The 26634-nt window shown below is 38.1% G+C and overlaps 1 protein-coding gene across 8 annotated transcripts in view; it reads right to left on the reverse strand.

Moving 5' to 3' along the window:
• LOC128416285 (copine-1-like) overlaps positions 1-25688 on the reverse strand; it is a 51054-nt gene extending 25366 nt beyond the window's left edge. The window contains exons 1-3 of one of the 8 annotated variants that reach the window (XM_053393835.1): positions 25539-25675; positions 22348-22434; positions 15703-18345 (exon numbers count right to left, since the gene is read on the reverse strand). In XM_053393835.1, coding sequence (XP_053249810.1) covers positions 15703-18324 — 2622 coding nt within the window. In that variant the 5' untranslated portion in view covers positions 18325-18345; positions 22348-22434; positions 25539-25675. Of the gene's footprint in view, positions 1-15702; positions 18346-22347; positions 22435-25149; positions 25351-25538 lie in introns of those variants that run through there. The other 7 variants (XM_053393830.1, XM_053393829.1, XM_053393831.1 and 4 more) reach the window with 7 other exon arrangements.
• Between the last annotated feature and the right edge of the window lie 946 nt (positions 25689-26634).

The raw sequence follows: 26634 nt of genomic DNA on the forward strand, positions 1-26634 counted from the left end.
TCAATTTTGTAGCAAACCAAAGCTTTAATCGCCACAAGCAATTGCTTGTCCAGAAAACATGGATTTCAAAAAGGGAGACTTAAACTGGCCTTTTTTCATGGAAATGTAAATCAGGAACATCTACAATGGCTGTTGGATGACTCCTGCCAATGGGAAATAGGGAACGCCTGGCAATCATTAGTGCTTCTGAAGAAGTACAGCAGTAAAAAATCAAAGTAAAAAAACTTCCCTAGAATGGATGGGGAGAGAAATGTGTAACTTATCACCAGTGATGCTACAGACACTAGCCACAGGCTGCCAACCAAACTATATTCAATGCAAAAGGTACATTAGCTAGCTTCTAAAAACCCAAACACCACATTACTGAGAATGGCAGTAAAATGTTTGGCTCACATATGCAACTGTAACTGGGTTATAGTTACAGTGCAATAAGATAGTCTGAAAAAGTCCTAGAACTGTAAAATGCATTCAAAATCAAATGATTTTCTGAATATCCTCCCCTTTAGCACAGAAGAGTATGAAGATAAACAGGACTGCTGTAGTATACAGTTGCTTTTTCCTGCAACACTTCAACTGTTTTGTAGGTTTTGTGCTTTAGAGACCTCTTTTGGAGTCTAGAGGTTCAGAGTCTATTAAACCCTCAAATTTTAGATTTGTTGCTTTTATCTTGATGTCAGAGTTTATTAACAGGTAGCCCACCAACAATTTGTAAGATTGAGAATCAGCTCAAAAGTTTGCATTTACTTATTAAAAGCTGAAGAATGAGTCACAAACATATGTCTGAAAACATGTTCTGGAAGCAGTAAGAATTATTTCATTAGTTTACAAGCATTCAGACAAGTAATACTGATCTTTTTATTGAAAAAGTCTAATAAGGAGAAATATGTAAACAATTACTGTGTAAGGTAAGGTCTAAACCCAAAATGAGTGATGCCACCCATGGATTCAACAGTGGTCAAGCTAACAAATTCTTTCAAATGCTCATTCTAACTAGTCAAATGGTACAATAATGAGAGACAGATGCCTTTTATAATCATATTTCTCTCTGCTGTTAAACTATGAATCTACCCCAAATAGTTTCTTAATCTGCATTTCAGACAGGTGCTAAGAGTTTACAAGAGAAAGGAGCTAAGAACACTAATTTACAAGTTAAAATATACAATGGGTGGCAAACCTGAAAGCAGGGTGCAATGTGGCAGAGAAACCAACAGCTAGCTATCACATAACATAGCCTAATCTACACTATTTGCTACTCTCATCTCATTCGACTGCATCAAAGGATAAATGCTCTAGTTTGTTACACTCTTTGAACTCTGCATGTGACACATATGCCAAGAAGTTGTCTGACTTGATACTCCTCGATGAATTCACCATATTTCCTTTCTACAGCTGAACAGTGCCAAGATTTAGTTTCCACAAATGCTTACTAGGTAAGGTCTAAACCCGGGCCAGAGTTTCTAACCTAAACCTTTGAACAGGGATTTTTATGCATCATAACCCTAACTGACTGAATAGCAGGTTAGTTTCTTTTCTAGAAGATAGGAAATTGAACCAAGTGTCATCATGGAGCAATATATCTTTTGTTTACTCCCATTTAGTAATGTTAAGTCAGATCACATATATGCAGTGCTTTTTTTCTATATATAAAAAATGTTTAGGGGTACTCTCATTTTCCTACTCATATTGAAATACTGCCCCCCAATGAGGTCAGATTCACAAAATGTTTAGGGATATGCATACCCCTGCGTACCCCCAGAAAAAGGCACTGCATATATGCATGAGGTTTCAGGCAAAGAGCCAATAAGATGTTATATGTTATTTCCATTTTCTAGACCGTTTGAATATAATAGTGTCACTAGACTTTATAATGTAATTTATACAGCAAAAGCCATTTCTTTGTGCCTCTTTGTTAAGTTCATTCTTTCAGAATGGGCATACGAATCTTCCCTACTACACTACCGACACATCAGTCTGGTCAATTAATTATATTTTAGAATCAATAGAGAATCATGAATTTGGGTGCTCATCTTAAATTGTTTCTATTTTCATTTTCGTATGTTTTTGATAAGGCAAAGCTAAGATGATTTGGCCAGAGACTGTGTTGTACTGGTTACATCTTATACTTGTACTATTTTTTAGCTTCTAATAAATTTTGACCACAGAAATGGCCTGCTGATATTCTAGTAAATCGCTTTCCTGTCTATTTAAAATTGAAAACTTTGTAGTTGGAATAATTATCAATAATTCTCAACAGATGGACATTATTTTGCATTTCTCAGTCAGAAGCATTGCTTGCTTTTTGTTCATCAGCTTAATCCAGACTGTTCAGAATGTTCCTTCTGCATTTTGGTTTGTATTTGATGCATTTCTCATACTTATACCCATTTTCCAGATGTGAAAAAAGGAAAGCAGTAGTAAGCAATAATGTGACATGTATCTCAGCATCATTGGATCACCACAGTACTTAATTGAAGCGGTGGAAGAAATTGCTCAAGAGAATAGTACAGCATTGAAAATGTTCAAAGATCAATTTATGGAGCAGCAGTTCACTTGTTGTTTCACTACACTCATGGTTTTATTTATTTACAGATTTCTACTGCACTCTCTAAACAAATCCCCAGGGTCACAATATGCACAGAATATGGATAGCAGCATTGTTCAGTGAATCAATACACAATGCCGTGTTATTTAGTTTGCTGCACTCAACAGGTGATTTCCTTCTATGAGGAAGGTGGATTCTATAGAAATGGGGCAACAGAGCAGGCAGGTAACTAGGTGAATAACCCAAACCCCTATCCTTTTCTTTACCCACAGACGCTATAATTTGAGGTTATCTACCACACTTTGATTAGCTTAAGAATTCAAAGACTTGCTGTGTGAGCTTTAGATGCTTAAATGAAGCATCTCACATCCCACCCCCTGACCTATCCCAAAACACTACCCACAACATACCTACTTCATTTAGCGCTGCAGAAAGAATCAACTGCACCATTCTAATCCCTCCCCCCAGTCACAGAATCATAGAATTGTAGAGTTGGAAATGGCCCCGAGGATCATCCAGTCCAAGTCCCCTGTAATGCAGGAATATGCAAACCTGCAACCTTGGTGTTATTAGCACCACACTCTAACCAACTGAGCAATCCTTTATATGTGAGCACTTACCAGCAAGTACATTGCTTCAGATTATGAAAATGAAAAACCTTACTTGGTTGAACCATCATTTACTGCTTCCAATGTATTCCTGATCATAGAATCATACTGTTGGGAACCTGAGGATCATCTAGTCCAACCCCTGCATCGCAGGAATCATTTTCAATTACCCAGGCCACTGCATACTATAATCCCTACTAATCCATTCCTAATTCTCAAACCTCATTAAAGTTATAGATTGTGGCTTGAGTTTTACTGAGAGTAGACCCATTGAAATTAATGGGCATGTTAGCAATGTTTATTATTTCAACAGGTCTACTCTGGGTGGAATGAGCATCTTTAGTGGCTTTCTACGCTCCCCCCCCCCCCACAACTGCCAATATGGCAAGTTTATGGTGTAAAGAACCACTTATTTCCTTTGCCATGAGCTTGTTGAATGCTAAGGAACTTTGATTGTATGAAAGGGGTTTTTAAAAGAAGTTTTCCACTAAGTTTTCTTAACTCTTACCGCCTAAGCTTTCCAGATCAGTAACTCCCTGATCTGTAGTTTGCAGTTTCATACAGTTGAGTTAAACTGACCAGAACTTCATGTACTACTTAAGATCAAGAAATGCTATTATTTTCTATCACTTCCTAGCCTGGGCTTATTCCTTAAGTGATGATTATATAATCATCACACAATAAACTAAGTTGAATTCCATGTTTCACTTGCATTTTTCAATGTTGCTGTCTCATTTTAGATTCTCCGATTTGTTGCCGCACATGTAAACAAACGTTGCTCAAATTTCATTTTCAAAAACTAGTTTAGCACAATGCTAAACTATTCAGACTTTCTAAAAAGCTGGTCTTACAAGCCACAATATTGGTAGGTAACTATTATATTTGCTAACTAGAAGGGGTGGGAAAAGATTTGTGGCTAGTATACAACCTAGTTCAGCAATGTTTTCATTGCCTTCATAGCTTTGGCATGAATGTAACTTACGGTAAGTTAAGAGTCTCTCATCCGCAAAATAGTTCTTTAGTTAAGTAGAAATGTATTGAATCTCTGATGAATTACATTTTCACCTGTGAGTGTTCTTTCTATTTTAAACATGTCTTAAACATGTCTGTTTAAGCTATCTACTTAATAATGTCTTTGAATTCACTTGACAAGGTCTTTTTTTTCATTCCTACTTTTCTAGTGTGTGGGGGGGGGTGCCTTTTTCACTTTTAATACTGCTGTTATTACTGGGCTCCTTCAACCTGCCTATATAGTGTAATATTATTAGCATTTCATGTTTGCAATATATTGTAGATACAAATTTTGGAACTTCTGTCCCATCGCAGCAGGCTGTGTGTGCAACCTGATGCAAATGCTCATTCAGATGGAAGCAAGACATGGATGCACATTGCTATCCACATTTCATGTTTCTGATTTCAGGATGCTCATTGGTGTCTGCATCGCAGTGTCGATGAGAACACACATCCATGCTGCTAATCTCATTCAACACTTTATACGATGGCTGAACTGAAATCCGCTTCCTCCTCTCATTTTCTGTTATTCTCATTCTCGCACAGCGACTTCAGTGTTTCATCCAAAAATGGCACTTCATAGGGTATGTATGTTTGAGTGTATTTGCTTTAGAAGTACAATACCCTGTATTATTCAAGAAGCTGAAGCAGTGGAACCGTGATGGGAGATTTCACCTCAATGACAGGCTTCTCTGCTTTCCAGATACAGACCACTCTTTCACAGACAGGGTAAAACATATACGTAGATTACTTTTGTTTAGAAGCATGCAACTAGCCTTCCATATGGGAAATTTGTCAGAGGTTACATTGAAGAGGAAGCTGAGTGTTTATTACTTTTCAAAGTTCAGCTTATTAGCTGCACAGTCAGTGCATCTGGCCATGCATATCGCTCATCTGGCCATTTCCCTCACTACAGCTGAAGATACAATAGGAAATGATGCTCCATCTCTCATTGTAGTTATGAACGATGGACAACGGGCAATGTTCTCCTGCAATATTCTTGATTCCAAAGTGCCTGACAGGCAAAACAGTGTGACTTTTTGAAAAAAATAACAAACTGCTTTGTGCTGCATATACAAACCCCAGCTGTGCCTTCAGAAAAGAATCTGAAATCTGTTTTAATCTCCTTCTTGACTTGGACTCAGAAGGTTTTATTTTACAATTAATCCTCTAAATGCCTATTGTTTGACCAGTTTCAAATCCCAGCATACCCAAGACTCTTCATGAATTTAGGCACAGTAGCAGACGTTTAATCAAAAACTGTAGTGTGAACACATTGGGGGACAGCCCAACTGCCGAATCAGCTTTGCAACATTGGCAGCAATAGTTAAGACCACAAATAATTCCCATAAGCAGGATACTCTTGCTTTATAGTTCTACTAAATGGGTATCTTTATCCAAACTCTATATACATCTAACAACCACGAATATAGGCTAAGCTTATGCCAGTGCAAATCCAGTGACATCTGTTTAGTCAGTCTCCTCCATGAGAACAAGTTTTCTACTACGCTTAAAGGAGTAATCCCTGTGCCTATCACTGCTGCATTTACATTTTTCTGCTGCTATTTAGCAGTAAGGATTTCGAATTAGAACATACAGCATTAGTTATTCCTGCTCCAGATTCAAAGCTGTGCAACTAGTGGTAGAAATGGATCCCCTTGTAGAGTTATAGAGTAGAAGGCTGAATTAATTTTTCATTAACTCCTGCTAAGGTGTTCTGAGGAGGTCATATATTTAGAAGAATACATAAAAATCATTCACCAGAGTAACTATGGATAGTGCAGCACAGAGGTGCAATCCGACAATTAAAATACTCCTACGCTGGATGAAAACACTAAGCTTAAATACCAAGGACTCCTTTGTGTGAGACATTATGGATATAGGCGAAAGAAGCAAATACCAACATAAACCAGTCTTCTCTGAGTATGTTATACATACCCAAACATACAGCTACACATAGCAAACATGTTTATGCAAAAACGTTCAGTCTGAATGTCATTTCTACTTTTCCTCCATCCCAACCTCCCTTAATATTGCAACACTACTTTTTTAAGTTTACTGTATCCTTCCTTGCAGCACATTATTGACTATACTTGTATCATTTTACTTCCAAGTAATATATGATTTCAAGAAGGATATTGTCACAAGCCAAACCACCTTAATGTACATTTAAAACAGTTTACACACAAACCTAAAAATGCATGTATGATGGGGCATATAGAGTGGAACACACATTTGCAACCAGACAAGTGAAACAGCTGTCAAGTCATCTGTCACCTGCTCTGTATTCTCTGAAAGGCTACCAGCAGAGAATGCTAACTAGCTAGTTTCTGTCCTGTAATCCCACAGAAACCAATAAGCCAGTGGTTCCCATGCTTTCTCCCACATGGGCCTTTTGAAACTTGCTGAAGGTCTTGGAAGACCACTCACCGACCTTTCTGTTGGTTGTGGTAATTGTATTAAATTATGATATATGCTGCATGATTTTAATTGTATCTTTTATTTTACATATTGTATTACAATTTGATTTCCATAGAATGTATTAAATAAAAGAAGCAATTAAAATACAATTAAAGATCAGTATGGCTATTTAATGAAATGGATGTGCAGACCCCCACATTCAACCACAAATCCACAAACACACTGTGGACCACCTGAATGAAGCTCAGTCCCCAGGCGAATTTGGGAACCCCTGCAATAGGCCATTATAGATGCAGTTTCATTATCTCAGTGAAACCTTCAGTTCCCATTTGTGATGATGATCAACATATCCTCTTCCCTTAACTATAGAGAAAACAGCTGCTCAACTTAGAACCTTATTTGTTATTTACTGTTTGAAAGTTGGGGGATTTTGCAAGCCTCCTCTAGCTGAAAACCGACCAAATGCCAGGATGTATTACTGTTTAGTGTATTTCTCACCATTTCTCATTGTGTATGCTTAGTTCATTCTTTAGCCACTTGTTTCTTTCCAGCACCAGATCTATACTGCAAGTACTACATGGTAAATTTGTTACAAAGACAACACTGGTAATGGTTCATGGTTGTCTTTAAGATACCATTTTAACAAAACCTGAGTCTTGTAACTCACCTGTCATCGACTGGCAATCAATGTCTAATCTTCACCTTTTAGAAGTTACTGTACTGAATGCCTGGAAACATCGTAAGCTTGGATACAAAGCAGCTTCTGTAGGTAGCATGAAATGCTTCTGCATACATGTGAGGAAATTCAATGGCCACCTCTCAGTTTCATTAGAAAAATCATGCATTGGTTAAATAAAAAACTCTCCCTACTAAGCAAGTGCATAATTTGCATATAGTTATTGTTAGCATTTCTCTTTGGAGTAGCTCTATTAGGAAAATCTATCATTTATAATTTTTATTTATTAAATTTGTATACCACCCTTCAACTGGAGATCACAGAGTGCACCAGTGAAGCTAAACAAGAGTGAATCCAATTACTGGGTGGGTAGGCAGGAGGCTGCTACTTAAGCTGCTCTGAGCCTTCATTCGAAAGAAGAATTCCTAACAGCCAGCCCCGAACAGAAATGAAACAAAAGAATTCTCAATTCTTAGCAGCACCAAATTTTAGGTGGTTAACTTTGAGTGAATAATTTTTCCAGTGTTGACTGCACATTCCTTATTACATGGAAATGTGTTCTCTAGTTTGGCCTAATTTGAATTTCTACCAAATTTGATAATCTGCTTTGAGATTATGCAGAACTCTTCCCTACTGAATTTCAGGTTCTTGACAGACTTTCCTGTTTCAGCAGGCACTTTAGTTATTTATTATTCTTATTTCATAAAATGTATACCTGTATGCCGGAGGGGGGGGGGGACTCTCAAAGCAGTGGTTTTCAAGTAGTTTCTTATTGCTATTATGAATTTTAATAATCCTTATCCTTTTTTTTAAAGTACACCACTTAAGACATTCTAAATATTAAGTGAAAGATAAATGACATAAAAATAAATAAACAAACCTCTTAGATGAAGATAGTATTTAGGTTTACATGAGGTATCCAACAAATATAAGGAATGTTGAAGAAAAGAAACGCACAATAATGATAAGAAGGGCAGACTATTCTTTGTTCCTGGTGCATTTCAAAATCTATTTTTTCAAGGGATGTAGTCTTTACAATGACCTTAAGGTAGCTGGTACTGCTCATCCACATAATGACCACAATTTTTTCTGCACTAGTATTAAGTCCGCAAAGTTCAAATCTATCATAGTATCTGTTCTTTAGGAGATTTGACACTTGTACTGTCTTGTGATAGAGTGAGAAATATTTTTGGTCATCATCACTGAGTGAGTAAGCAGAGCCAACTGCCTTACAGCTTATAGACCTTTGAGGTGGTTTAGGAATACTACCATGAGGGCCACATGAGTCATAGATATGAACAAAACACTTTGCTAGAACCCTGAGAGCTAATCCAAGCAAATTAAATGCACCGACTGCCAATCAACCATGTAGCTAGACGTTTTACCTACCTTAAAGTGATGTATATTAAATGTGATGTAATTCTCTGGATTCTTTAGCATCACAACCGTATTCTTGATAGGCCAGTGTCAAAATACCACCATTTTCCAGTGATAGAACCAACAGACAAAGGATGACTGACAACACTGATTTGCTAAAGGAAGTTTTCAATCTATACAGTATAATTTCTAGTATTCTATAGTCAAAGTTTAGATTTTAATTTTATTGTCCATAGTAATAACCAGATCCAATACACAACACTAGACCTACAGCTTAACAGTAAAGAATGCAAGAAAAAAATGTTTGAATAATCCAAGCAAAAAAGGATAGTTCTCCCAAGGGCCATGCATGCACCTTAAATTAAGCATCGCATTACTTGTATGCAAAGTTTCACTATTCTGAAAACTTTAACAAGGTTCTATAGCAAGGGTTTCTGAACTGTGGTCTGCGAGCTTCACCCAGGTGATCCATAGCATGTCCACAATAAATATTCATTTGAATTTTATCTTTTCATTTCTCATATAGTATTACAATTTTATTCTCTGGAATACAAGTTGTAATACAATTAAATACAAGTAAAAATCACACAGCATCTGCAAGTGCATGACAATTGCTACAACAGGAAGAAAAATAACTAAGTGGTCTGCCATCCAATTTTCAAGTGGCCCATGGGGGGGAAAAGTTTGGGAACAACTACTCTGGAATCAATCTATACGTATTTGAGAAATATCTGTTAACTACACCTAAACAAGTTTAAGAGAGAGTATCATTCAGCGAATCCTGGTTCAAAAGGTAGAGAACAAACCTCATATTGAACCTGCAAACTAATGTTCTGCTGCACCATAGTAACCAATTTTAGCACAAAAATATCTGTCTCTCACATACGACACATTCGGTTTTTGGTGGAAGGCCCATGTATTAATAAACTTGTGAGCTAAACCATCTAAGTGCTGAATACATTTAAACTTGTTCTGAGTAAAAGAAGTACAATTCAGAAGAAAGGAATAACAACAATTTTCTAAACTTGTTACTAAGTAATTATTTCACCAAACTCTGTACTGCAAAGGCCAAAGCTAGCTAACCTAAAAATCTCAAAATCCACAGAAAGGACCTGAAATCAAAAGAAAGGCTGCCAAAAAAAGTTCTCAATTGCCGCAATTGTAGCTTGAGTACCTGCAACCTATCACTTTTCATATGCTCAGGCATATTTTGCAATAAACCTTATTGCTACCAATTAGAACTTAGTATTGCACCAAAAATAATAGTTACAACAGGGGACAGTTGTGCACACACACCTAAGCTACAACAGAATTTTGTTGGACCTAGGAGAGACCCACATTCAAATTCCCACTAAGCCATGAAGAGCACTGTGTAAATCCTTGGACAGTCACTATTCTTCATAAAGGCAGCTGTGAAGATATACTGGGAGAGACATATGTCCTTGGCCACACACACACAACAAATAAAATAATAAAGCTGCCTGTACACAAGTCTGCATAAATACATAAAACCACGAATTACATGAAAACATTGAATATAAAGTCCAAGTCTTTAGGTATCATGGACAGAGATTAAGTGCATGGGCGATAAATAAGGAGAAGCAGAAGCAAGCAAAATTAAGTTGTGTAATTTAGGCAGGCTGCAGGAATTTTCTTCTTTTAATGCAGAATTTTGCTTTTTAAAAAATACAAACACAATGCCAAGTTCCTCGCACAAGTAACTATGCTATGTAGAATAGAAACACCAAAATAAAGCATTTTTCACTACGAGAAATTATCACAATTTCAGAAATCTGGCAGTGTCCCTTCCATATGCTCTTTACAATCAATCACTTATGTAGTGTAAGGACTAATGTCTTATGCATCGGCAGACCAACAACAGATCAAAAACAAATTTCTGAATGCTGCAAGTCAGCAGTGTTTTCCTCTCACTTTTATGAGTGGATGCTTATTTGCCAAAATCCCACATGCAGTCCGTAAGAAGTGGCCTGCTAGCAAGCTGATGCCACAGATATTGCAGCCTCAACATCTCTTCTGCCTCTGTGTTGCTGGCTGGCTGAATTTGGCACAAGCACTTCCAGCTGCTGACCCCTATTTAGTGTACTGAACTCAATACTGCCTACAATGCTGTTAACGCCACACCTCCTCTGGAACGCAATTCCTTTCGGCATTATACAGGTGCCTTTGCTGTACTATTTTTGGTGCCTGCTAAAAACTTCTTTGTTGAGGCAATATTTATTTATTCTTTGTTGTAATATTTATTATATATTTTATGTAAACTTCTTAGAGGTGCTTACAATTAAACATGATATAAATTGTTAAATTAAACAGAAATCTGGTTAAATAAAAAATACACAGAAACCTGCTTATGTGCATAGGTTTCCTTAACTGAATCACCAAGTGGTAGCTTTATTTTCTAACACAATATCTGATATATATTTTTTAAAAATGGAAGTCCTTTGTTTTAACACAACAGCGTCTTCTAACGGAGATTATTTCAAGTCATTATAAATAGTTGCTTTTACAGTGAAGTGTCGTAACACTGGGCACCATCATGTTTGGTGTCCTCTGCTTCCCAAAAGGCACTAGCTCACTTAAATGGCTCTACTGTTTGCTCCTCTTTATAAATCAATATTGTATCACATCTCAAAACGTCTATCTTCCATAAAGGCTTCTCACCCAAAGACAAAATGCCTAAATGTGTGCAGCTGAACACAAAAATTATTCCTTCCACCTTTATCTCTCTTCTATACGTTTTTCTTCTTTGTCGTAGTTAGAATTTAATAAGTAGCTTCCTCATGGTGAATAACTGTGTAGTATTTGATTTAATGAAGTGCTGTATACTCTGGCAGTGTACTGTTAGGTGTTTTTCCTGAACACTGCTTCAAATACTCTAAAGCAGAAAGGCAGTTTATAAAATTCTAATCAAAATCTAGAAAACTGTATTATAGAATCACAGAATTGTACAGTTGGAAGGTACCCCAAGGGTCATCTAGTCCAACCTCCTGCAATGCAGGAATCTCAGTTAAAGCATCCACAGCACCCAACCTTTGCTTAAAAACCTCCAAGGAAGGAGGGTCCACAACCTCCCGAAGGAGACCGTTCCACCGTCGAACAGCTCTTACTGTGAGTTTTTTTCTGATGTTTAGTTGGAATCTCCTTTCTTGTAACTTGAAGCCACTGGTTCATATAGAAGTATATTAATTTCATACTCTTAGAGAACATCAGCTACATGTTTAGAAACAAGACTCACTATGCCTTCTACAATATTGCTCCTTAAATAACGTAAGCAGAGCAAAAAATATAATTAAATCCATCTAATGCTCCCCAATGTTAGCTAAAGGCTAGCAAAGTTAGGGGTTAGCTAAGTGGTTCTATCAATTTATTCCATCAATTCGACATCACCACTCACAGTACTCTATCCCCATTAGTCATGCACTGAATCTCCAAAAGCAGGGGTACTCACAGTAGGTTCTCTAAAGATCTCAAAGAATTTAGACATTTGCAGAGAATTAGACGCCCTTCAGAAGCCCCAATTCTGAACTTTCAATCAAGACCAGTACTTTACTTGTACTCAATGGCTTGGATTCAAAGATATTTCCTAAAAGCAGAAAGGCACTTCCATTTGTACAAGGCAGCCCTCTCAAGCGGTACCCATTTCCTGCTGCAGTCACATGCCCCATCAAAGAGTGTTCAAAAGGACCCTTGACCTTCAGGAACAGCTTTCCAGGGGGCACAGAGGATTGATGTGTGGAAGATGAGCCAAGAAAACCCCATTGTGCGAGCAGAGTTCCACTCATTTTCTCTCAGGATCCAACCAACAGAATTAAGATTAAAACATAATATATACTGGCAGGGTAAGTTCCAAGCAGCTATTTAAAGTGAAGTTTGGACATCCTACATACAACACTATGCAGTATGGATGTTAACAGCAAAGATAACTGTAGAAAGGCAAATTATGCCCAGGAGGCACTGCAGCAGGCACACTAGGTGAAACTGGTGAAAAGTGTTTCATTTAACAGATGCCACTGGGACCTCCAATATTAAAGACAAATCTAACTGGAATCTGAAAGACACACTGCTTGTATTTCTCTGGCCTTTCATCTCTAAACAAATATTATTTCGCTACTCCAATGAGGGTGACAATCTGTTGTACACTGGAAATCATACTGCGAATATAATCTTATACATAATTACCTAAGAATAAGTCCCATTGAACTCCATGGGGCTGACTTCTGAGTAAATAGGCATAAGATTGCACTGTAAAGTTTTCTTAGATAAAATAAGCAAAATTTAGCTGTTTGTTCTACTCATTTATTTGGAATAAAAAGGGACTCTAGTATGGGAAGAATAAATTTCTGTTAATGCAAGGTGGGTTCTGTGGTGTCTTGTAACTCCCTTCTCCATATACATAAAGATCGTCTAATCCTGGAGTGGGTGAGACAGCACATTCTGTAAGTGGTTTCTAGGATCCAATCCATCTTGCAGAATTTTCCCGGAAAACATTGTCTTCTCGTCAAAACTTTAACATAAGCTCCCAAATTAATTTCAGCTTGTACACCACTAAGAAAACCCCTACAATAACATCACTTGAATTTTCCAATATCTGATATGTATACTGATGTGTTAAAGTGTCAATATAGCCACTGACCAGAGGACATGATTAACTGGAGAGTATATAAACACCAAATATAAATATTAAGCTTTGAGTATAGCTTTAGCAAGATCAGCTGCAATTTAAAAAACTTCAGACAAATATATCCTCTCATTTTAAGAGATTTACTAGTGCACTATTTTTTAATTTTTAAACAGTATACAAGATATGAATCAGATGGGATTTCAAACACCATCTGCATAGCAATCTGAAGAAACAAGTCTACAAGAGTTTCCTAGTACCCTGCTGTATTTTCTAGAGTATTTGCAGAAGTATCCTAACAATCCCACTTCAAAGTGAAAGGAAGCGTTCAAAACCATTAAGTGAGAGAGGACTAAAAACCACCAGTTTAATTGAAGTTAACATCAACAAAGGCAATGCTAGGATTTTTCAATATTTAAGTACGATTACCAATTCATCTACATACTACTTTCAAAATTCAACCAATTCTTGAAATAAAACATTGGGCTAAATCCAAAGGTTCCATTCCACTCATTAAAGGGACTGCCCATCCATGGAAATAGCCACCAGTGATTGAAAGAAGTCATTTCATTCATGAAACAGAACTTTTCAGTTCAACCTCATTATTTTACTTTTCAGGATTTGTCTTCCTGCAGTCATACCCATATGATTGCAAACCAGTTGGCAATTAGAGAACAAACTTTAAAAATAGAAGTAGAAAATGCTCATTCCCTATTCAGGCCATTTCCTCAAAATGTAATATTTTTATTGACTGTTCAATAAAAGAAGTCTGCTGTTGAAACACACCAGACAATTAAAAATAGATAGCAAGAAACTTCAGAAAGACAGTTTTATTAACAGGAGGCTTAGTAATTTTAACAGTGTAGTACAATCATGTCATTTTTCAGGAATGCACCATCTCTGTTCCTGTCAAAACAGTTTCAAATCCATGAATTACAAAATTTGTAATACAGCCACCACTTCATTGCAACACTTTCACACAATCCTTGAATTACTGTACTGCAAAATCCTCTCATGATGCAGCAATTCAGCATGTTTTTTCATTCACCTAACACACTGGATGACTAGAATAGAATGGTTGCCACTTGCACGTCTACATTATGCCAGGCTGTGCACTTCAGATGTTCCATCATACCCAACTCAAATGGACACTGTTTCCCTTTAACTGGGATCAGAATAGCTTAAAATGTTTTTTAAATATACAATGATTTGCAAGTGTTTTTTCAGGCAACTTGTTGAATCTAATCATGGACAGTCTTTGATTTGCATCTTCCCTCTTTCATAAGAGAGTTCTACCAAGAAAGTGACAATTCTACACAGAATTTGAACAATGTAATCTATTGGAAAGACTGTAAGAACTCAATTTGTGACGGGAGACATTTCAATGCTTTAATATCTTAAGTGATCATAGCAATAATTCACAAGATTTCATGGAATCATAGTAACACAAATGATTGCTAACATTAACACTTTGCATCAGTCCCTTATGTTCACTTAATAAACCAAGAGATTTCAGAAGGGTGTGGTTCAAAAATATACACAACATACAGAGTGTACAAAAACCAAGTGATGAGGATCCTATCCCAACTGTAACATACAATCCTAACAAATCCATCTAATCAAACAGTTATACTTTCAAATTGTGGCATGGTATGGCACCTCCATGTATTCAATATTAAGCATACAGTAAAGATGCAGAGTAATAAATGAAGGTATCTGCACTTGTGGCAAAAGCCTTATTCTATACAGTCAGTTGAAATATGAACTAAAATTATTCCACAAAAGCTGGAATTTTACAGATTGTTCTGTTTATGTATAGGAAAACTGCCTATATGTTTCTCAATGTACATAATTTCACTGTCCATACACCAAGAATCTTTGAAAAAATAAGGTACATAAACAATCTGTGTATACTTAGACTTTATTCAGTTGCAAAGTTAAACTCGGGACTTTTAAGCAAAATAACCCCCAAAAAACAAAAAAACTTTGACCTGTGTAAACAAAGAAATTCAGCCAGCTTTTAACCAACTCTAGAAATAGCTACTTCCTATTTTACAATAGCTTGCAACAGCACCCACTAAGAGATCACTAACTTCATCAAGACAGTTTTCCTCATCCAAGATTTAAAAAAAACAAAAAACAAAAACACAATCTAGACTCCTTGATAAACATTGCATGGTTAATTTAGCATTAGCAAACTTTTTCTACTTATGAGAATCCTTCTTTATGTATCTGTACTGGTAGAACAACTGCACATTTCCCCTTGCAGTGATTGCTCTGTAAACAATTAAACCAGTCAAATCAAAACAAATGGAAAGTTTAAACAATTTATAGGTTCTAACCTGGAGCTACTATAAAACAGTCTGAATGCATAAATCACAGCACTAATATCTATTCTACAAACATTTTATATTACCAGCTACCCTAGAACAAGTTTGACTTTTCTTGAGCCTATTGGCCTGTCATTCAGATCAACAACAGCTGCCATTGCTTCATCACGAGATTCAAATGCAACCATTGCTTCACCTGTTGGCATGCCCTTTTCATTGTATTTTAAGCACACTGAACCTGGGATTACTTGGTAACCATAGAAGAAATCCAAAATTTCATCCACTGATACAGTAAAGGGCATATTCTGAACTTTAATGACAGTTGGCCCTGGCTTTCCAGAGCCAGCTCCAAACCCAGGTGGCCCAGCAATATGCAAGTTTCCAGGTCCAGGTCCAAACCCTGGAGGTCCACTTAAATGTCCAAGCGCACCACCAAGACCTGGAGGTCCACTACCAAAGTTAGGAGGAACAGTTAAATTACCAGGCCCATTTCCAAAGTTCTGAGGACCTCCTGTGAAACCTGATGGCCCAGTTAAATTGCTAGGCCCACCTCCAAAACCCGGAACATCAATTCCTGAACCAGGCAGACCAGGCAGGCCACTATTTCCAATAGAAGGCATCCCTGGCCTTGAATCACCAAAGCCACCACCTATTCCTGGAGGTGGAAGAGGGGGGCCAAATGCATTAGACCCACTGAAATTGCTGGGAAAATGAAAAGGAGGACCACTGTTTGCATCTTTGGGGCTATTACCTATGAAAGAATGTTTATCCCCACCAGCATTCTGCACTCCTGGCATTAGTGCACTCCCTTGCAATGGCATTTTCAACATTTTTTTCCCCTGGGAGGGAGGATTTCTCTCAATTTCTCTCATTTCTTCAAGGGAAATAACTCTTAGCACAACATCTCTCCCATTTAGTTTCTTTCGATGCAGGCGCTCTGATTTACGAGCATCTTCTTCAGCTTTGAATTGGACCAGTGCTTGTCCTAAACCTTGCCCATTAGTATCAACAAGAATTTGTATAGAGTTCTCTTCCACTGCCAGTCCCTCTAGAAACTGAAGGATTTCCATTTTAGTAATGTTGTAGGGGATATTGGATATATGTGCACATAGTTTAGAAGGGCCAGTCTCCCCTTCAGTATTCATAATGATCTCACGCTGATCATAGTTGAAGTTCTGCAGTCTTTTCCGAATCATTTCTATCTTTTCTAACATAGCTTTTTTTGTTATGGGATGTACTTGAATGAAACGATTTCCAATGTACTGCTTATGATGACATAAAGCTGCTTTGTAGTCAGTTTCATTTCTGAACTCAACAAAACCTTCACCAAGTGCTTTCCCATTGGGTCCATAAGCTATGTAAATACTGTCTTCCACAATATCAAGCTTTTTAAAGAAATCTATTACATGCTTGTTCTCAGATTCAAAAGGAAGTCCTTTTAAATAAACACAGAAGCCCTGGTCATGTGGTGATCTGGATCTGGATCTTTTCTGACCATTAGGTGATTTAGACAGAGAGAGAGTTTGAGGAGAAGGATGATTTTGTCCAGAAGGACCCATGGTTTGCTTGAATGTTATATGGCCTCCTGCAGACACCCACTGTCTCTCTGTTGCAGGACCAACTTCGACATAGCGCTGAATCATCAGCATCCTGTTTCGCTTCAAGGCTTCAAATGTATCTTGAGGAGAACAAAACTTAACTAATCCATTTCCATTATTTCGTCCTACATGATCTTTCAGTATATGCACTGCATCCACACGAAGTCCATGAAAAAAGTCTTTCACGTCAGATTCTGTTGCTGAGAATGGCATTCCATGCACACTGACATACAGATCATCTGGATTGATAGGAAGTGATTTCACACCACTTTGAGAATTGATCTGAATAGGATTTATGGGACTCATGAACATTGGATTCAAGTTAGTGCTCAGATTCATGGCTGTTCCAGATCCATTCATTCCTGTAGGCAAAGGTGCTACAGGTGGGGGATTCATTGGAGGCATTCCTGATAAAGGAGGCAGAGGGGTCATAGGTGGCACAGGAGGTATTGGGGGAACTGGGGGAACAGGAGGCAGTGTAGGTACTGGAGGTGGGACAGGGATGGGAGGAATGGAAGGCATTGGGGGCAATGATGGCAGAGCTGGAATTGGAGGTATTGGTGGAGGTGGTACTGTGTTCATTGAGGATGCTGTACTAGGTATGGTGGAACTAAAGGTGGGACTTCCAAAAGTAGCACCAATATTAGGAGGAGCAGTTCCCATACTGGCAGTGGAGAATGTTGGTATGTTTTTGTTGCTTTCATGAACTGAAGTAGCTGCAGTAACTACACTAGGAGAGGGACTGTTAAAGTTAGGTACCGTCGTAGGAAGAGTCACCCTGCTACTTATTCCAGAACTAGGTGGAGGCCCAGACCTGCTAGCATTTGCTGGTGGCATATCTAGATTTGCTGTTTCAAAGCGCCTGCGACTGAGTTCAATCATATTCTGCATTTCAGTTTTACTGCTCAGCAACAGTGTTACTTTGGACCCTTTAATGGTACCACCTGTGCGCATCATACCCAGCCTTGCATCTTCATCAGTGGCAAAGACGATGAAAGCCTCACCCAGCTCACCCCCTACAATATGCACGCCCCCATCAGGAATGGTCAATCCAGAGAAGAAGTGGCGAATGTCCATAGTCCCCGCCACAATTGGGAGACCTTGTAAGCGGATGACCACAGCCATGCTGCGCTGAAACACACACACCTGCAGATGAGAAAAGGCAACGGCTAGGTCAGACTATTTAAGACACCATATGCTTAACCTAGATACTTATGTTTAAAAGCTCCTGCAGATCTTAAATCAATTTACAATTTGTGATCTTTATGCATGCAGCTTTCTCTACAAAGTACTTTTAAAGCACAATTGCATCAAAGCTTTCCAGTAAATTGCAATATGGAATGTTAAAGGCTGTTGACAAGAACACAGTCAAAAACTGGAACCAAGACAAATCCTTCTGGAGAACACCAGCTTCAGATATGACAATCCAAAAGCAAACTTCTTGCATTAAGCTCATTTAGCTCAAGGCTGGAATAATATTTTAGGCTCCTGTGCACCAACGAACTTTTTATTTTTAAAACACTTATCTTATGTCACAATCTTATACTTCAGTCCCACACAGGAATGCATAACTACTTCAAAATTCCTATACATCACATTGCTTGGTATCTAGAGACATGAAATCTCTCCAGCCTATTCCTTGCTCCTCACTTTTGTTCTTTTTTCTTTTTTTTTTAAAGAATCTCCTGCTACTCTGCAGCTTTCACAAAGCCATTAATTCCTTTATACAAGCAAGCCAATACTTGGTTTGGTGTTTGGATGGAAAACTCTAGAGTTACCAGGCACTGCAAGATGTATTTTAGAAGTCAGATAGGAACCAGTAATACACCTCTCCTGCACCCTGTGTTTGATTATGTTGCTGTTTCAGATAATGCCACTCTGAAATAGCTACATAGTACTGTCAAAAGCCTTCCTAAATTAAAAAAGGACTGGCATCTCTAGGAAAAATAATGTGATAAAGGAAATAGTATTTAAAATGTTCATGATTTCTTTTTTTAAAAAAAACTTTTTTGTTAAAAGAAAATGTTTTTAAAAACATTCATCAGCTTGCTAACATGAAGGGATAAAAACTTACATAATTGCTTTTGAAGTATCATAAAATTTTCAATAAATTGGCTTTGATTTAGTTGAAGCTCATCAGAAGAACCTTCCTTTTTCCTTATGGTTGCAGAGAGAACTATAAAATGAACTTTAGCTGAAACAACCAAGTAGCCAGTAGCCAGAAGTATGAAAAATAAATGCTCCAAAGGTGCCATGTTGCCTGGGATTTACAAGCACATTTTCCCATTACTAAACAAATCAGGAAACCAGCTTATGCCACCAGAATACTGGAAGCAAATTTCATTTAAACATTTTTTCAATATATCTATGCTAGATCAAAGAGGCAACGTTCAAAGTCATCCACTAATAATGCTAAATCTCATTAAGATACAGAGAGTACTTCACATTCATCCTAATGTCTAAGGCTGGAAGGGCTATTGATTTACTGGATACTGTACATCATATTTGGTGAAAATGTGATGTCACAGTCTTTCTGAAGTTCATTTAGTTCCTGGTAGAAATAATTATAATTATAATAGTTATTGTTTTATTTAAACCCTTCCCTTCAGGCTGATAACAGTGGTTTTGTGTTGTAATATATTTTGTCCAGTTTTACAATGTTGCTTATATTTACTGTAGTAAGTACTCTTAATTAAAGAGTTTTCTTTTAAAATAAAACAGGTTTGAAATCTGCAGTGTCACCTTTAAGATGTTATGACAGTCACAGATACAAATTACTATGCAATAGATTTGCAAATGAGAAATAGGAAAAGGCTTTTTAAAAGTTTATTAATCCCTAATTTAAAAGCATAAGAAAGTGTAGATTATTCAAATGCAAGCAAACAATTTAGTACAAGTTAAAGCAAGCATTCAAAACTAGTACAACATATTAGTGGAAGATGCTGTATTGTTTTTAATATTCAGTTGGAAGCCACCCAGAATGGCTGGGGAAATCCAGCCAGACGGGCAGGGTATAAACTATTATTATTATTATTATTTGGACAGCAACATCTACAAAACATTTATTCTGCAGAAGTGTTATAATCATAACCTAAGCAGCAAAATCAAAAGAGTGAATAGGCCTATTCAGTAGATACAGACCTCAGCACATCATAAAAAGGCTAAAACACTTTTGTTAAAAGATCGAATAAACTGTAAACCATGTTATATAATATTGAGGGTGTCTATGACTGGAACCTTTGCACAGAGGCTCAAGTTCTATTATCTTCAACTGGTTTTTGAAGAACATTCAATTTTGCATGTTCAAGACCCACCACAAATATACAGTGGTACCTTGGTTTAAGAACAGCTTAGTTTATGAACAACTTGGATTAAGAATGCTGCATACCCAGAAGTAGGTGTTTTGGTTTGTGAACTTTGCCTTGGAAGCAGAACATGTTCTGCTTCCTGTTGAGAGTGTTGCATTTGTAAATTGAGGCCCCCGCTGCTATGGGAAAGCACGCTTTGGTTTAAGAACGCTTTGGTTTAAGAACGGACTTCCGGATTAAGTCCATAAATCAAGGTGTATTGTCTGAAGATACCTTGTTGCATACCTTATTACCACAGTTATTCAACTGGTGCTCCAGGATCTAAAGCAGACTGCAACAGCAGAACTACTGCCAAACAAATGTGGTCTGTGGAAGTGGTCTGAACACAAGTTGGGGGTGTAAAAGAGTAGGCTTATGTATGCTCCAATGTGTGCAGGCACCAGGAATGTAACCCTGCACAAATAGGACGAAGCCTGTATGATGAAAATTAAGTATAAATGCCCAAACACATGTCTGCACTTTAGACTGGTCCTTGGTCTGAAAAAAAGTAGAAGCCTCCTAATCTGACCTACATAAGTATTTCACTTGCACTATGTGCACCAAAATTCTGATCTTACACAAAAACAGGGACATGCTTTCAATCATCACAAGCAAGCAATAGTATTGTTTACAGCCAAATCTTTCTCTGCAACCATAAGGAGTTTTGAGATAAACCAGTCCAGATATATACATTCTATTAATCAAAACTATTAAGTTTGTCTTAGGAACCTGCTGAAATATTGAGACACCAAAGTCTTGTTCCATACTTCATCACCAGAAATGTCACTGGTAGACCATAGGAACAGGGCCTTTTCTGACAATGTGCAAATATTTTGGAACGTCATTTTGAGAGATGTCTACTTGGCTCCATCTTTATTTGTTTTCATGTCGGTAGTTCACAAAGCTTTTGTCTTTTATACTTACCAAAAAGCTATGCTGTGCTGTTTATTTTATACCAAACTGTAGTTACTGATGTTTTAGATTTAATAGCTGCTTTGATTATATTTTAGATAGAGAGAAGGATAAAAATATTTGAAACTAAATTATTAATCTTTGGGCCATTATCTCAAAGAATGCATTTCTTCCATAATGTCATAAAGCTACCTAACATGGCCTTCCATTTTAAATAATTCATTCATCTGGAGATACTTATTAAAAAATACAAGACACAAATGTTTGCACAGCCATTTAACAACAGTTCATAAATGTTACATAGAAGACTGAGCAGCAAAATAGTACAGTTCTCCAGAAAACAACAGGCTGTAGATATAACCATCATGGTATATGTAAAGAATGTATTTTGGGAGGCACGGATATATAAAAATCTGACTTTGCAAATATATAGCTAACACTGATATGCATCACAAAATGTATTAATTATTTCAGACTAAACACCAAAGAGCTACAATTATATTAAAAATGTATTCAAACACCAAATGCAAATTAAACACTTAGCTGCCAAGCTTCAGCTAGGAGAGCAGAACTCACCTGGGTTTTGTTTGTTTTTAAACCTACATGACTAGACAATTTGGGTAACTACACAAAACTTGCTATACAGAAGAGTTAATGGTGTTTTAAAAACCACATAACCCTAAAAAGACCTCAGTCTTAAAGAATTCTACCCACAGAAAGTTTTACCAAAAAAATCACAACTTGAGGCCAACAAAGGGGGGGGGGAACCTCCATATATTTTTGGTGATTTAAACTTTTTAAAGTAACTCATGTACTGGCTCTATCTTCCTGAGTACTTTGAATTATCCAAGCGTGTTCAGTAAGCATAAATACATCTTCAGTATCTTACCTGCCAAGAGAGGTGTGTTTTTTTTCCTTAACAAGTAGTAGAAGCCAAGGCAATCCTGTGGGCAACCAATTAAAACCAACTTTTAGACTGAAATAAAGAATAAATGGAGGCAAAAATCAATGCAAGCAACACATAACTAAAAGTTAGCAGTCCACAATGTGCTGTGTATTATGACAGTCTGGGACAATGTCCATCATAAGGCACTCCAATACATGGGAACCACAAGTTTGAGAGTGCATGAAATATACATGCCTTGGTCTTTTCCACAGCTTCACACATTTTGATAGCAACAATTACTTTTATTTTAAAACAAAAAATATTCAACATGAGAACGAATACAAACAAAAAGCCAGAACACATTCATTACAGAAATTAACTTTGCACTCTCTTCAGATAGCTGATTTGTCTCATTTCATAAAGAGGGCTAGTTTATTTTTCCTGATCAAGAAAACTAGAATAGTTTTCTAATGCTACAACTTCTCACCCAATTAAGAAGTACTTTAAATAAACCAAAACATCCTTTCAAAGTCATTTCACATTTGCTGAAGCCAAATCAGACTGCAAATACCTTACAATACACTTCCTCCTATTTCTTTAACTTTGCTTATTTTAGAGCTGCAGAATCAAAATACAATCCAACATAAATTGCAAACAGGACAATCTTCTTCTCAAAGTACAGGACCAAACAGTATTTCACAATCATTGTGTCCAACGTTCAGCAAGTTTATATACACTAGTACTTAAACACACACAACCCTAATGTAATCTGGAAATCCTGATCTGCAGATCCTGAAAATATTTTCCATTGAAAGAAAAGAAACAAAAACGAATACTGAATTCCACACATCTCATGAATGGCTTGACAGGCAGTTCTATGAACAGGTGATATCTGTAATTATGCCTTATTTAAAGAAAACCGTATATTTGCTGACCACAGGAAATAACAATTAATCGAAACAAAGACTTTCAAGGAACAAATCAACATCAGCACCACAAAACTTAAAACAGTGTGAATTCCCGCATAAAATCTGAAGTAAAACACCTGTCTGAACAGCAAAACCCAAGAACTCATTCACTAACTGACCTTATAAACTATTTACAATTCAAGATTAGGACATATGTTAATTCATGTGAGAATTATTCAGCACAAGCCAAACTTCAGCATCTGAAATCTTTCAATTATCCTGGTGACAATTTTTTGTACAATTCGAGAGATCGCCTTTTTTAATTTCTAAATAGCTTAATAATGTTCCACATGGTCATTTCACTGCAAAATATAAATGCTAACAGATATTTTTCTCCAACCAGTTCCCAGTGCACATTTCTATTCAACAAAAGGGTCTGCCGTCATGCTCAGTTTTTCCAATAACTATTTTCTGTGGTTTATGCCGCATGCATAATTCCAAGCAAGAATGTTCAGAAATCAAAAACCTTTTCAACAAAAGCATACTACCAGATATGCTGAGATATTCTGTCATATTAATTTATCCCTGGTCTTAATGACTCCTTCGTGCCCAATGAATACTCTTTGTATGTTGTCCTTGAGTTCCGAAATATACACCAAAATCCTATAGAACCTATGATAAGCTTCTTTTTTACTCATGAGGTAAGCAGAACATTCCTAAGTACAAAGTAACTTTCCAACACCAAGCATTTTCTTGGAGCTTTGTTTCAAACAAACAGTATTAAAATGTATGATTACTATGCTTATCAGTAGCTGGGGAAGGGGAAGGGAAAGTGTGCTGGAATAAAGGGATTCACAACTGAAGACTCAAAGTCAACACAAAACTAAAGCCAGTATTTCCTAATAATCAAAATACATAAGAACAAATACTTTTTTAAAAATGAAAAGCCTTTTTATAGCATCTTAACAGTTTGTACCTATATGTAAGTTTAGCTGTTCTATTGTCAATTGGCAAATTTAATTCCTATCACCTTCCTTTATCTTTGGCTAATAATCATCAATTACTTTACCTACTTACAGCAGCCCTATTGTTTAAAAAGCAAATATCCTTACATTTATGTCCCTCAGAGGAAATAAAGAAACTAGGAAAATACAGCAAACAATGAAGCACTCTTTCATGAAGTCAAATTTCGGAACGATAAATTAATTTTGTATACAAATGATGTCCTTATCGCTCTATAACAAATGAATTTGTTATATAACCTGATGAGCACGCCCATTTCAGTGAAGATATGAAACATATCCACCCCAGGAGTCCTAAAGAACAACCATAAACTCTGAAGTCATCCTCCAGAACCAAATGTTTCTTAAAACCTTTTTAGCCAACTTAAAACAGCGACACCGGGTTTCACATGTAAGGTATCATTTCATGCCGCGAATTTAAATTTTTGTTAACCACGAAGGGCCCAGAAATTTCACAGAGCGCAGTTAACCAAAATAACAACCAGTGGTGTGTGTACCTGGAGACCACCCCACCAAAACAAAACCGTGAAAACAGGACGCTAGATCTCAATCGAAAGCTTTCGAAAATTCATCACGGCGTTGTTCACACTGAGTCCAGTACCACTTCGAATCTGCACAAGGACGAGTCTTTATTTGACTTGGACGCGAGATTCGGGCGTACTGCGACAGCTTTTGGTCGATGCGAAAAAAAATAAGGGGAAAAAAATCCCCGCAGCTCAGGCCATTTTGTTTTACACTACCGAGTTCGCTTCCATTCGCCCCCGTCATCCCCTACAATGGGAGCGCCTGCACCGCCCTAAGACCCGGCCCCGGGGATGCTCCCAGGGAAGCCCGGCTTAGTCAGGCCACTTATGAAGGGAGCCGCCGATACTCACCTACACCCAAAAGAAACGGGGGTCACAAACCCACGGGGCGCATAGGCGGCTCTTCCACTACCCCGAACCAGCACCGTCGCTCAGGCTCAGCCAAGCAACCTTGCGCACCAGGCCCAAAATGCCTTAGCGAGGCTAAATGCCTGTCCAACCTACAGACCCCACGCGAGAGTTACAGGCCAAGGCCTTGAGGAGCCAACGAGGCTCCGGAGCGCGGCCCTTACCCTCCGCTCCCTTCAGGCCTCGTTCCCGCCCTCCCGCCCTTTGTGCAAGCTGAGGTGGGAGGGGAACACGCTCCCCCTCGCAGCCGAGCCGGACGAGCCCGGCTTTCCCCACCTATTATTATTCCCCGGCGAGCCGGAGGCGCCGCCAGGGAAGTGCTAAGTTCTTACCGAGGGGCCTGTACGGGAAAAAAGTGGGTTAGAAAGGAAACTAACTCGCCACTCAGGCCCCGCTCCCCGCGCTGAGCCCCAGCGCCAGCGACCGAGCAGCGCCACAAAATGGCCGCCCGCCTGCACCGCCTCCGGGCCGTCTGCGGCAAGGAGAGGAGGGTGTGGCCTGAGGTAGGCGGCGCCGCGAGAGCGTGTGTGGCGAAGGCAAGCGGAGCGAGCGAGGGGAATCTTCCCTGGTGAGGGAAAAGCGCGGGCGCATCTTCGAGGTGGCCTCCTGTGGTACCTTCGCAGTCTTCGCACGTTTGGTGCGGCGAAAGCTTTCAGGTGGTCAAAGCCACTCCGCCAAAGACACTGAAACGTTATCAGCAGTAGCTGAAAGGGGGTGAGGAAAGTTTTGTAAACATTAGGACCGACCTGCCATGAAATACAATAGGTGCCAGTACTTCTGTCACATTTCCATGTGATCAAACCCAAATATATACAACATAAAAACAGAGAAAAAGCAGTCCTATGCATGCTTACTCGGCAGTAAGTTCCGCTGAGCTTCACAGGGGTTACTCACTATGGTGTTCAGAATAGCAGCCCCATTCACTTATAGCTGCAAGGAGCGTGCTAATGTCAGTCATTTCTCTTCCTGCTTCTGTTTATCTTCTTCTGCTCATGGTAGAAGTTAGCCTCGCAAGAGCAGCTGGGTCATACGTTTCTGCTAACCCGACATTTCTGTTTACCAAGATAGTCCTTTCCCCCGTGTTATCGCCTGTAAATCACTTTATCTGTGTTGCCATAAGGGGAGAGTTGAGTTGCCTTTTCTTTTCCTAAGAAGAACGGTGGTGGATTATGGAACAATTCTTTTCTATTCATGTTTAACTAAAATATAGTTATAAACTATATTTAACTGATGAGTGCAACATTTCCAGGTTGCCTGGGTGGGTCGCTTGCTGTTTTTCAATGTACCTTTGTTCGAAGTTCATATTAGTAGTAGCAATGGGCAGCAGTGTTTTCCACTAGGTACCTCTTGATAGGACTGTTGTTGTTTAGTTGATTAGTCGTGTCCGACTCTTCATGACCCCATGGACCAGAGCACGCCAGGCACTCC

This window comes from Podarcis raffonei, chromosome 6 (genome assembly GCF_027172205.1).
Source record: "Podarcis raffonei isolate rPodRaf1 chromosome 6, rPodRaf1.pri, whole genome shotgun sequence".
NCBI classification, from domain to species: domain Eukaryota; kingdom Metazoa; phylum Chordata; class Lepidosauria; order Squamata; family Lacertidae; genus Podarcis; species Podarcis raffonei.